This window comes from Porites lutea, chromosome 4, assembly GCF_958299795.1.
Source record: "Porites lutea chromosome 4, jaPorLute2.1, whole genome shotgun sequence".
NCBI lineage: Eukaryota > Metazoa > Cnidaria > Anthozoa > Scleractinia > Poritidae > Porites > Porites lutea.
Window position 1 is genome coordinate 11,872,183 of NC_133204.1, and position 12,423 is coordinate 11,884,605.

The 12,423-nt window shown below is 40.5% G+C and overlaps 2 protein-coding genes and 1 pseudogene across 2 annotated transcripts; 2 read left to right on the forward strand and 1 right to left on the reverse strand.

Moving 5' to 3' along the window:
• The first annotated feature begins 813 nt into the window (after positions 1 to 813).
• Positions 814 to 3,318, forward strand: LOC140934200 (uncharacterized). The gene is made up of 4 exons (XM_073383869.1): positions 814 to 1,000; positions 1,610 to 1,906; positions 2,248 to 2,462; positions 3,070 to 3,318. The coding sequence occupies exons 1-4, from the start codon at positions 814 to 816 to the stop codon at positions 3,247 to 3,249; spliced, it is 879 nt and encodes a 292-aa protein (XP_073239970.1). The 3' UTR covers positions 3,250 to 3,318.
• Positions 3,319 to 4,602: 1,284 nt separating this feature from the next.
• Positions 4,603 to 10,179, reverse strand: LOC140935910 (mitochondrial carnitine/acylcarnitine carrier protein pseudogene; annotated as a pseudogene).
• Positions 10,180 to 10,289: 110 nt separating this feature from the next.
• LOC140934878 (phenazine O-methyltransferase PhzM-like) lies at positions 10,290 to 11,852 on the forward strand. Its single transcript, XM_073384440.1, has one exon. It carries the CDS (start codon positions 10,347 to 10,349, stop codon positions 11,475 to 11,477), a length of 1,131 nt encoding a protein of 376 aa, XP_073240541.1. The 5' UTR covers positions 10,290 to 10,346; the 3' UTR covers positions 11,478 to 11,852.
• Positions 11,853 to 12,423: the final 571 nt, after the last annotated feature.

Below are 12,423 nucleotides of genomic sequence, written 5' to 3' on the forward strand. Positions count from 1 at the left end.
CGATTATTCCTACCCACTTACTTTGTCAATTGTAGGCGAACCCTCCTAAAGCTGAATTTGAAGGGACCATATTCAAGCTCAGAAAGAGAAATAAAATTTCGTCGTTGCTTATTTACGTCCTCCATAAAACGCGAAATTAGGCATTTTCACGTCGTAGTCGTGCAAAAACGGGAAAGAAATGAACAAAAAAAGTGTGTTGCACGTGCGAAGTTGTTGTTTTGCTAATTAAACCTATTGTTTTCTTGACGTTCTAGTTGTCGTCCGCGTCGTTGGATCTTAAACTCCCTAAATTGTACAAACGACCGGTTTCAATAGACCGACGAAATTTCTCATTTTATTAAAGCACTGGGGTTACGACAACTTCGAGTTAAACTGATTTCAAGGGTTGTCAAAGAGTCCAGCGATTCCTTTTTCCCAGGTGAGCGCCGACTCATTTCGCTTCAATATTCAGGAATGCTCTCGATCTTTTTACGCTTTCATTGCCTCTCGCCCGACATGTTTTGCACGGCGTTTGGTCATGCGAAACCTCCACGAAACCTCCACGCCTCGCGCGAGGTAACTTTATCCCGATTCTAAAAATAACTCGAGACGAATTACCTATGGAATAGGGTGTATATGGGGGATGGCCTCTCAGTCCCCTTTATAGTCTCTTGATTTATGTTGATGAAATTATCACGACCACTTTACCGAGCCAACGTCGAACTGGAAAAGTGGAATGTCTTTTATTAACTTGTCTTCGTATATACAAAAAAACGTCAGTAATGAATTATCGTTTTTGTGCGAAATAACAATGATATTTTGCACTTAACCTACATGTGCAGGAAACTCGAGGGAACTAAAAATTCTACGGTGCACGGAAATCTCGAGGTGGATTTTCAGTTGGAATTTAACAACCAGGCTCTAGCAAGAAGCAGTGTTCGTCGTGTTTTCTGGGTGATACAAAATGGTACTTTGGATGGAATACTTCTTCAAAAAGGATCGTTATTGCCGCATGGGCTAGGTGGGTGTATTTGAAAAAGTAGGAAACTGCCATTTTTCTGAGCAAACTAACAGCGTGCTATTCACTTGCTTGACCTTTGCGATTTGCATCTTGTTTCGGGTGAGTCTTCTTTCTCTCTCCTTTTATCTTCTTCTCCATGATGTGTCCTTATCATTATCATCATCATCGTCATCATCGTCATCATCGCGCAAGGAAAGATAATCCACAATTTGAAAAATGCATTTTGGACTAAATTTGGATGGAATTCGTTTGAATACTAGAACTGACAGGAGGCAGAATTAGTACAGTCAATTTGTGCGGGGCCTGTTGTGCGGGAGGTCCCGCCCGGCTTCGAATCTCACAGTGTGACCTCAAAGACTTTTTTCCTTTCCGGTAGATTGAAGTAGCTTTAAATACCCGTAAAACGGGGCACTGATGGAGAAGGGAAGGGGAGAGGTATGAGGAGAGCGCACCTTCGGCTTTAGGTTTGTCAGCCAGATGACTATTTCGAGCTACTGACGTAAAATAAGGATTCTTTACTTTTTTTCACATATTCCGGCCAACGCCCTAAGATTCATCCAAGAGCAACACTTCTCCCACTATCTACTGACACATACTTTTTCTTTTCAGCTTTACCAGTGTTTCCTAACAAGTGGCCATCAGGGGACTACGGTCTCCCAAAGCCAACTTCAGGATGTCCTGATAAAAACTGGAGAGAAGGTTTTAGATATCAAGACTCTGAAAATGTTCAAAATACGAACTTGATATCGAACGGAAGCCATCTCTCGGGAAGAGTGAGCCAACATGGTGTTAGACAGGAATTCTGTATGCACCATGATACACCTGCAGGTGAATCCATCCCATGGCCTCGGGGAAAGTATTGCATTTATAGGAAAGGAGGAAAATGTCCACTTGGCTTAAGCGAGGGTACGTTGAAAAATGGTAAAATGAGGATACCAGCAGGGACTGTTTTCAATTTGATACTGCTCGCTATATTTTCTAATTCAAAACGATTAAATTTTATCCATTCTAATTAAAGCTTTCAAAAAAGTAATAGGCTAAATAAGATCGCTTGAATAGCTCGTCCTCTGTAAGAGAAGCTTAAGGACTGCAAAATTTTAATTAAAAAATAACTAAAATTGAAGTAAAATAATCAAAACAAAACAAACCAAACAAGCGTTTGCCTGCCGTGACCTTAACTTGCCCCTGATTGTATTTTCTTCAGGCAAATTTTATGCCCTATGATTAATCTCTTAATATTGTTTCAGGTTGGATTCGATGGGATGATGAAAACACGAAAATAGACTTCCCAAATTCTCTGGGAGGAGATCTTCCCGATGGTATATATGGGCAAAATACCTTGATTTATTTTTGTTGTAGCATATCAGGAAGGAAGTCCGCTGCTATTTCCTTGCCGTATAAGACTCCGTTTTATTTGATCGCCTATGGTTCATCTGAATGCCAACAAGTCCGCTATCACAAGGCAAGTTTCTGCTTCAAATTCAACTCTAGTGAATTCTAATTCTCCGACAGAAGATACTGAATTAGCTAAGTCAGGATAAAACAGATAAAAGCACACCTATTTCAAATTCTCATTCCTTGTTACATCTATAAACTAGAAACGACCTCGTCCCCAGGGCGCTGTTCCCTGGCTTTGGAGGTGGGAAAGCCAGGGAAAAGCGCCCTGGGGACGAGGTTGAACGAGAAAAGGAGCCTATTATTACATTTTAAGGTAAAATGGGTTCCAGACAATGAGTAATATAAACTGATGATTCAACTGTCCAGTTAGATAAAATGAGTTTTCTGCAGCTTTTGTAGATCATCATAAAGTCAGCTATCTTTCCAATTATTTTCTGATTCGAGAAACAACAAAAGTTCAATTATTGCGTTAGCCTTCTCTCACTGTGCCTGATCCCTCATGGTGGCCAGCGGTTACGTTTAAGGTTAAATTTGATTGGTTGGGGATTGAAAGATTCATCTTCTAATAGCACCTTATCTTGGGCTGCATCGTGAAAGTTATTGCATATTGTTGTACATGTACATTAATTACTTAAGCGTAAAGTCAACTGGTTATTTTTTCCTCTACGCAGGTTACTTCGGAATATCTTGAATTTGACGACGAAGACCAAGAAAATACTAATTCGCATAGCAGAATATCACCTTATGGAGCATCAGAGGATCCTTATAACAACCGTCTATACTACTGTTACTATCAGCCAAGTAAGTCATTCTTGTTTGAGCTTTTGAGATATCGAATCCGTGGTGTATAATGAAGACACTGAGATAAGTCAAATCAGGATTGTAACTCCTGCTAATCAAGCGACTGCCAATCTATTTTTCAGTTCCTTGTGATGTCGTTGCTGACGCTGCCTGCCTCAACCGAGATCCAATCACGACGGAAATGGAAGAAAGAATCAAGGTGTTGTTACACAAAGACCTGTTACGTAGTCTCGGAAATTGCAGCTTCTATTAAACTGTCATGTTAGCTTGTGAACAGGCTTACAGAGAGCCTGGTTGTAGAAAGAATGGTTGTCTGGAGTCACCATCCTTGGTTTTTCTTGATGGGCATAAGCAACTCAAGAGAATTCTACTACTCGCGCGTCTGCCAGGAAAATCCTTCAATGCATGCAGGCCACATATTCTCTTTCCAGTACCGGATCCAGACCTTGAGATAAGTGGGGTGGGGGGTTGGTCATCTAGACTTTAAGATAAGAGTGGCCCCGGTCTCCAAAAAAAATTTTTTTCAGCCCTTCGGGCCTTAGTTTGGTCTAAAATAAGGGGGGGGGGAGGACCCTCCCCTAGATCCGCCATTGCTTTGTACCCTCCCTATCCTGCTTACAGGTTGCTGTCCTGTGAATATCGATGACTGGTTCCACTTCCCTCTATCTTTCAAAAATTAAGTTTTGCTTGATGAAAGTCTGATTTACAACAGATATCCAAAGCTAACCCCAATCTTATTTTATTTTGCAGGTAACAGTTGTGCCAGAGAAAACCACAACTCAAGCTACTAAGTTTATGAGTGGGAGCGGAGTGGGGATGTTACTGATGGGCACTGCATTCATAGCTGTATTTGCAAGAAGATTTATAACGCGATCAAGAGCGATTTAGATTGAGAAGTCTCTCATATATTTTCTTTAGAGATATTCGAGCGTTTGGTTCCTCGGGTGCGTGGTAAATTTTCTCCTTATGACGCGATGAGCAGGAGTAATGGTCCTTACTATGTTAAGTCCTCTAGAAGGCCAAAAATGCCGAAAGTTGGGTGGCTTATTGATGGATTATTAGAGCAGGCGCAGGCGATTGCACGCAATCCGAAAATGGAGCCAAAAGGGCTTGTCCGAAGTTGCGAGTGTTTCGATTACACATGACACCTAAGAAATCACAGGACATCCATCACATTAAGAAGCGTTCTCTTTCGTCGAACGCAAACCTCTCTCGAGACTGAGTCGATGAAAAATTCTTATTTGTCTTAGCCCCAGCATAGCGCTTTTTGTTTATTTCAGCTTCTGCCTTCATTGACAGCCCCTACTGTTTTGTTTTACATCCAAAAATATGGTCAGGCGCACTTAATAAAAGGCAGATATCCAGCTTTTTTTTCGTGCTGAGTTTAAGAGAGGTTCCCTGAGTAATTTAGCTCATCTTTATTCAATGCGAATTTTCTGTTCATCGTAAAATTCCAGAAAAATTCATAATATGCACCACCCTCTCATTTTTCAGAAGGAGGAAACGTGGCCGAGTGGTCTAGCCGAGGTTGTGGGTTTCCCCGGGTACAAACCGCTCATGCCATAACCAAGGGATGTTTTCCTCTGTGGTCATGTTTTATATACGGCCATGCAACTGGTTTGCCTCTAGTTAGTTGGGATTTTTATCATGTTTATTTGCAATATTATCCTTATTTATGAGTCACAATGGAGACTACTGGGCAACCAGTAACAATAGTATTAGCGACGGACCATTAGAAAAGTTGTGTGGGGTAGGAGATTTTCGAGCCGCATGATTTTTTTTCCGTAAACAATTCCCCTCTAGGAATATTTTAGGCCAGTTCACGAATATTTTTTGAGTTACTTGGCGTGCATGATTTTTTTAAATGTTCCCTTGCATCAATATTTGTTGTACGTCACCCACCCCTCCCCACCCAATAGTTTTTTTAATGGTACGTCCCTTATAATAAATATAAGTGCCTTTTTGGTGTGGGATTACAAGCAGCTGTAAAATATTAATTCTCAATTCCGAACGTGGCTCTACATGCGAGAAGAGGTTCCGGATTCAAATCAGATGAACAGTTCAAATAAATATTTCCAACTACTTATATAAATACGTGTAATAAATACAGCTTCACTTAACAGCTATTGTGATAAGAAAGGACACACAGTATCTGGCTACATGTATCAAAGACATCTCATTGCTCAAAAATGAGTCGCTTATCAGAATTGAAAATTTGACCAATGGCGCATTTACACTACACTCTCAGAAATATTAGACATTTAGTGTTCAAAAACATGAGGCATTCAAGTTTGCACTTAACAGCCAGGGCCCAGTTGCTCGAATCATGGTTAGCGTTAACCAGCGTTTAATACCTTGACAACGTATTGGTTCTGATTCTGCTTAACCAATGGTTAAAGCTAACCATGCTTTGAGCAACTCAGCCCAGACATTTATTTCGTCCAGAAGCGCTCTAGAATAAATACGGTAAATGTGCCTTACTCTGAAGTCGGAGATAAGGTTTTTGACATCCAGTTAATTGCTTTCAAAGTGATCTCATATCCCCAGAAAAGTGCCGCCCCTTCAGGGGCAGCCCTTAGCAGAACTGGAACAATCCCTTTATACAATGCAAAGACGCCTTCATTCCGCACTAACTCCCTTAACGCATCTCTAACCCCCCTGGGATATTTCCCTTCGGGTGCCGTCCAAATACGGCTTGTCAACACATCTGCAGGAAGCCCTACTAACCACCAGACTGTCCCAGCGATACCTCCTGCGATAAGTACCGGAAGGGACCCTACATCATCGCGCGATGTACCCGCTGGAAGAAGCGCCCTTGTTAGATACTCATACGAAAGAAAATAGCATCCTGTTGCGGGTGCCGTTAAGAGATTTGCGGAGAGCCCCCTATACAGCCCTCGTAAGCCATTAGTGCGAAAAATGTGAAAAGCTAGCGAGGTTGGTCCCTTGTAATGTACACTAGCACTAGACAATTGCTGTACTTGAAGGCGACACTTGAGAAGATAAAATGGCACGACTACGGCTGACACACAAGTGCCGGAAATTAAACCAGCGTTGAATATTTCCACCGGGGTCAATGCATCGAAGTTCTGATCTTTACTCTGAAGTTTCAGTCCCATTCCGTAACCCCAGAACGTCAGACTCGCAACTGGAACGGAGAGAAGTAAGTGAGGTGATAGACCCTTGAACAAAGCCAACGCGCCTTCCTTTCTCACAGTCTGCATAATACAGTCAAATGTACCGCGGAACTTGGTCTTTTGGGCAAGGATTGCTGTTGTCTGAAGACGGACTTTGATGGTGTCGAGGGGATGACCAACAGTTACTGAAAACAGTCCGCCGACAGTCCCCGCTATTGAGTAACTGATGGGTGAGTGGATTTCGGAGTGTTCCATTTCAACGCTTGCTTCACCCATTTTGGCCACGTCACAGAACAGAAAAGCACTGCGTCTGTAGTCTGCTCTTACCTAATATTAAATTGAACCAGTAAAGAAAGTTAGCAACATTTGCGGGACCTAGCAGCCTATCGTTGTCGCTGTTGATGTTAAATTTAGCCTACCGAAATTTCACAAGAAACAATACGAGTTCTCCTGAATGGTATGACTCTTTCAATAAAATGATGCTATTTGTTAAAAAGGAGTCTACAAATTAAAATAATAATTTATCACGCATCTTGACTTTGTCTATACTGGTATGGTAAGCATTAAATACCAACCTAATGTCGAATAAAACTCCCAGAAAAAATACAGAGCTTCTTCAAAACACTTACATTTAGACTACATACAACAGTAAGTTAAAACATTTAGCGTTATCCTATAATATAGGTTGGGAGAAATTAGTAGGTACAATACTGTAGAGATGTGACTTTTGTGGCTTTAATTCACGTTTCAAAACAAACGACGATGGTAGTCATGATAACTTTAATGATGATGATGACGACCACGATAAATGATGACGATGACGATGACGATGATGACAATTTTATTAACTGTCTAAGCTACCACAGTACCCTGTTAAATTAATAGAAACTTGGTCCATTAAAATCACATACAACCTTTTAGCACAGAATGTTTGCTTATGACTATATCCCAAATGTCTTGCAGTTGTCAGTTTGGTAACAAATGATACATTATGTGCTGAACCCTGATCTCCCTCCATTTTTTGCAACCTATTTATTTGAGATGAGGCTATATGAGATACTGATTGGTACATACTTTACTTGCCTGTCTGTAACCATAATATTAATAAAGCAGATATTGAAGGCTGACCCTAGCAGTATATATTCCCCATCCAGTGAGTTCAGTGACAGTTCTTATGAAGATATGTCACCATGTTTTTATGCAATTTACCCCACATAAGAGCGCAGTGACAGAAAAAAATTTTCTAGGAACTTTGAAAAAAGGTATTATGCAAATTCCTTGGGCATTTTTTTACAAACACCAGCTCATAATTTGTTTTCAACTTACAAACACCTTTTACACTCCCTCGATTTATCAAACATAAACTAGAGTCCAAAAACGCTTTTTAGTTATTTTACGTGTATAACTCTGATATGGCTTTTCTTTGTTTTCCAGTTTAGCTGAAATAACAATGAATCCTGCACATTGTCAGAGGCTTTAAAATTGAGATCTGGGGAAGAAGATAAAGTGTTACTTAAAAATAAAGAAAATGTTATGCCAGGTTAGAGTGCCACCCTTCCTTTTCAGAGATGTCAGAGGGTCCACTGATCAGAAATTAATACTTAGGCTCTTCCCCAATCAAACCAAACACACCTCTAAGGACAGGTACTTAACTGTATTCTATCACCCCGTGTAAGGGAATCTGAATTCTGTAATCCAGAAAATTTCTTCTTGTGGGATCCGAAATCCAGGAAAATTCTGCTTTAATGTGGAATCCAGAATATGTCTCAAGGAATCTGGGATCACACTAAGAGAGGAATCCAGAATCCAGGTTCCACTTACAAAGAATCCTGAATCCAGTACCTTGAATCAGGAATCCACGGTGTGGAATCCAGAATCCAATACTGTGTTGGATTCCGTTGTATGAGGCAACTCCTACATTGAGTCCCTCTTAAGAGGGGTACATATGTCCCTCGTCTAAATGTGAAAACTGTTGATTTTGCCTTTTGAGGAGGAGGCCATTTAAGCAATTAACTGTTTAGTTGAGATGAGGCTATACATCATCAATATCAGTAGCTACTGTAAGGGGTAAGGGGGGAACGTTATGTCCCTAGTTTAAATTACAAAACTGCACATTTTGCCTTTTGAGGAGGAGGCAATGCCACTGTCATTATTTTACTATCATTGTTGCAATTGTCTGTGTCACTGACGCAGTTTCAACCCATCTTCATGTGACTCATTTGTCACCATTTCATCTGTCAAATGTTGCTGTTTGAAGGCCATGTCGACGTCGCTTGTTAAAATTAAACCTAACAGGGATTCCAAAATCGCACATGAACAACTCAGCCCTCAGTTGACTTTGTTGTGGACACTGAAGGCAGTAAAAGGGCTACCCTGGAAAGGGGGTGGGACCTGTTTACAACTACCAGCACATGGGACAGCTCATCTTGATAAAAATTAGAGGACATTATGAAGAGATCAAGAGATACACATATATTAAGCAGAATAATCAAGAGATTCCCAAATTAGTAGAAGTCTGATGGTTAGGCACATAAATACTGCATGTACACACCACTATCTTAGTCATGTCTAGATAATATAATCATGCAGTTAAGTATCATGCTGCAATTACATATACCCCAGTATATACCTGTTTCTACAACATGCCCTCCCCAGAGCAGATTCCTCTATTTCTACAGAAGTCACAGGCTGCAGGGATCAAGTTATTTGTGACCTTGATTGCAGTTAGATGTTACAGTTGATAGCACGGAACGCCTTTACTTTATACTGTAGAATTGAATGTGACCTTGACAGATCAGACAGTCATAAAATATTATCAAAAGTGTCACCCAAAGGTCAACCCTCTATGCCACCTAACTTAACATATTGTCACATAGTGTGGCATTTTTGCAAAGCATCTGATGCCAGAAAATTAGAAAGAGTACAGGAACGGGCATTACATGCTGTATATAATGATAGGAATGCTATGTATGAGGAACTCCTAGAGAAGGGAAGACTCTCTAGTGTTGAGAAAAGTGCAACAGTGCAGATTAATTTTGACTGACATTTTATTTGCATCATTGCAATGTAATTGGCAGGAACTAAAATTTATTCCCTCAACCTGTTTGGGGGTTAACCTTGCTGCTCTGCAAGCATGAAAAGTACTACAAACTTCACAAAACCAAATGATGAGGCAATGAAGAGCTTTTTGAAGTCTAAGCTACATGTTTGCATTTTTGCCACTAATGGGGCTGCAAAAAGAGAGACCAAGGTGACACACCATTTACATGGGAAAACTGGAAATTCCCGTCGTAGAATCATTTAATGTTTCTCTCCATTCTGTTTGGGAACCTTCTGATAATATGGGCAGTGATTTGAGGTGATGTAATTTTTCTGCTCTTTTTAGTCTGTTCAGCTGATTTGCACATACTTTGTAGTGGATCGACGTTCTCCCACCACATCAAATTTTATAGCTTTAGGGTTGCACAAGATCTGGGGTGCTTACTATTTACATTACCACCTGGGTGGAAAACCAGGTAGTCGTGTAAATAGTAAGCACCTCAGATCTATCCTGCACGTACTGTGAGTTTGCTGATCCAATAAAGCAACAAATGCAGCTAAAGTGATCGCGAGTGACGAAATATAATGTAACAGCTTACGTAATATGAGTTAAAGCTTAGCAATTGGCGCCGGCAAATGAACCTGAAGAAAACATGACTAATGACCTGTCCCTTCTGTTAAGTACTTTTACGTATTTGTATGTAACCAAAGGAAAAGCTTACCGCTGTTGATTAAAATGCCTCACCTGCTTTCAGCTAGTCATTTCACGAAGAACTTATAAACGTTGCGCAATGCTTCGTCAAAAAGTCGCAGGCGTTACAAAACAAGGCCAGGGAACTCAGCCAACCGTCAAGGACTGGAATGAGCAATTGCGTGACAAATGTCACGCAGACAGTATCTGGACAATTATGGCGGCGCAGAACGCGGCAGAAGGCGCTTTTTGTAATACTGAAGAAAAGGTGATCGCATCCATGTTCAGTGGGATATGGAAGAGCCGTTGCTTGAGTGTTTTGGTGTCCCTAGGTATCCCGGAGCTGTTATGTGAATCTTCCGAATCCGTCAGCATTCAGGAGATCGCTAAAAGGACTGGATGTCGCACGGGCGAACAGATCTACAAAATCATGAGAACCATGGCTCAGTGGGGCATTGGAGAGGAAATTAGCGGCGAGAGGTCTTTTAAGGCTAATAAGGCCATGGAGTTGCTAAGGAGAGACAAAGGGCCGAGTCTCGGACACATGGCTGCGTATTATGGTAGCGATGAAGTGTGGAGCAGTATGTTGGTTTTTCCTGATGCGGTCAAAAATGGTGTTACAGCGTTTGAGCTTGCTCATGGCATGAACATCTACGACTACATGTACAAAGTTGACACCCTGGAGTATGTACCTGGAAAAGCGACAACGAATAATCTCGTACGAGATCTGGGTTCGCAGCAAAGAAGGTGCGAATTCGCACATAATTATGACCGCGCTATGAATATGTTATCTCAGTTGGAGCTGCTCAGTTCGCAGCCAAGCGTTTTCACCGTGTACCCCTGGGGCAAGTGCAAACGGATCATGGACATTGGGGGAGGGGAGGGTCAGTTTTTGTCGCGCATACTTAAATTACCTGGATGTGAGCACGTCAACGGGGTTCTTTTTGATTTCCCGGATGTTATTGAACGTGCTAAAAAGTTCTTAGCAAAAGAGGGGATTCCGGATAATCGAATAACATTTACTATGGGAAATATCCTGAAAGATGTGCCGCAATCAACAGAAGTGGATACAATCATTGTCAAAAACTTGTTTGTAATTTTTAGCGATGATGAAATGATCAAAGTCTTGGAAAACTGTCATGAAGTCCTGATAAAAGGTGGAAAGTTTATGATTGTGAATAGTTGTAATCCCGAAGCTGGAGACACAGACCACAATGTAAATTCATCAGGCATGCATCCTGGCTTTCGTGGTATTCACATTATGACTCTGTGTAAGACAGGAAGATTCAGAACCAAGAGTGAGTGGTTACTGTTGATTAACAGATTGTGTTGTAAAGTGGCTTTTAAGTTAAATCAAGTATTTGACACTGGTGATGGCCCTACATTATTTGAGTTGCTTAAATGTGACTAAAAATATGTGTAGGCTCAATTTCTCTAGTGTGGTGCTGTAAAAATACAGTGCTGTAAACTGCAGTGTAAACTATATTAAAAACATAAAGACATACACATACTTTTTGTTCTTTTAAAAGTGACATTGTGCAAAAATCAATATGATCCTAAGGTATCTTTGATCTCTTGATGAAGGGGGTACATGGAAATAGCCTTAAAATATTGAAATAAATGTCATATTTTCCCTTTGTTTCACTCACAGACAGAAAATAATTTCAAAAGTAAATCCAGAAGTTAAGGAATAGTCATTTGGAGCTTTTTTGTTTGCATCCTTCAGGACTTGGACCAGGGACTTGACTTTGCTATAAACATAGTGAGTTGTTTTTAAATTCCAATGAGTTGGATACCAAAACTTGAGAGAGAAACTTCTTTGGGAGCCGGTTATCCAGCTGCATGACTTACAATGTTTCCCTTTTGATAAACCCAGTGAGTGAACTCCCTTAGACTGTCTTGGATGCCCTTTTGTAAATCAGTTACTTAGTCCTCCTTTGTTAATCATCCTATGAAATTGTGGAACCTAATTTGTAAATTAATTAAACCCAGTGAGTTTCTCAGCATCAAGACTTTTAAGAACAAAATAACTAAACTGATGAGCTAGCAAATGTTTTTGATCCCAATAAACCTTGTTCATAGGGACTAGCACATAATTGTTGTTGGCATTGGAAACAATAGTTTCAAAAGCATTGTTTAAGATTTTGTTTTTAAGAGTGAGTTTTTCTGTTTTATATTGGAGGTGCCCTGCATAAGACTTCAGGTGCCATTCACACATTACCTTTTTTTTTCTTTTTCATTTATATTTAGTTGAGAAGAGATTTAGACCAATAAAGCTGAAAGCTGAAACAAATAAGAGTTCAGCTTCTGGGGGCCGAGTTGTTCAACACTGGGTTAAGATAACCCAGGGTTAGTGC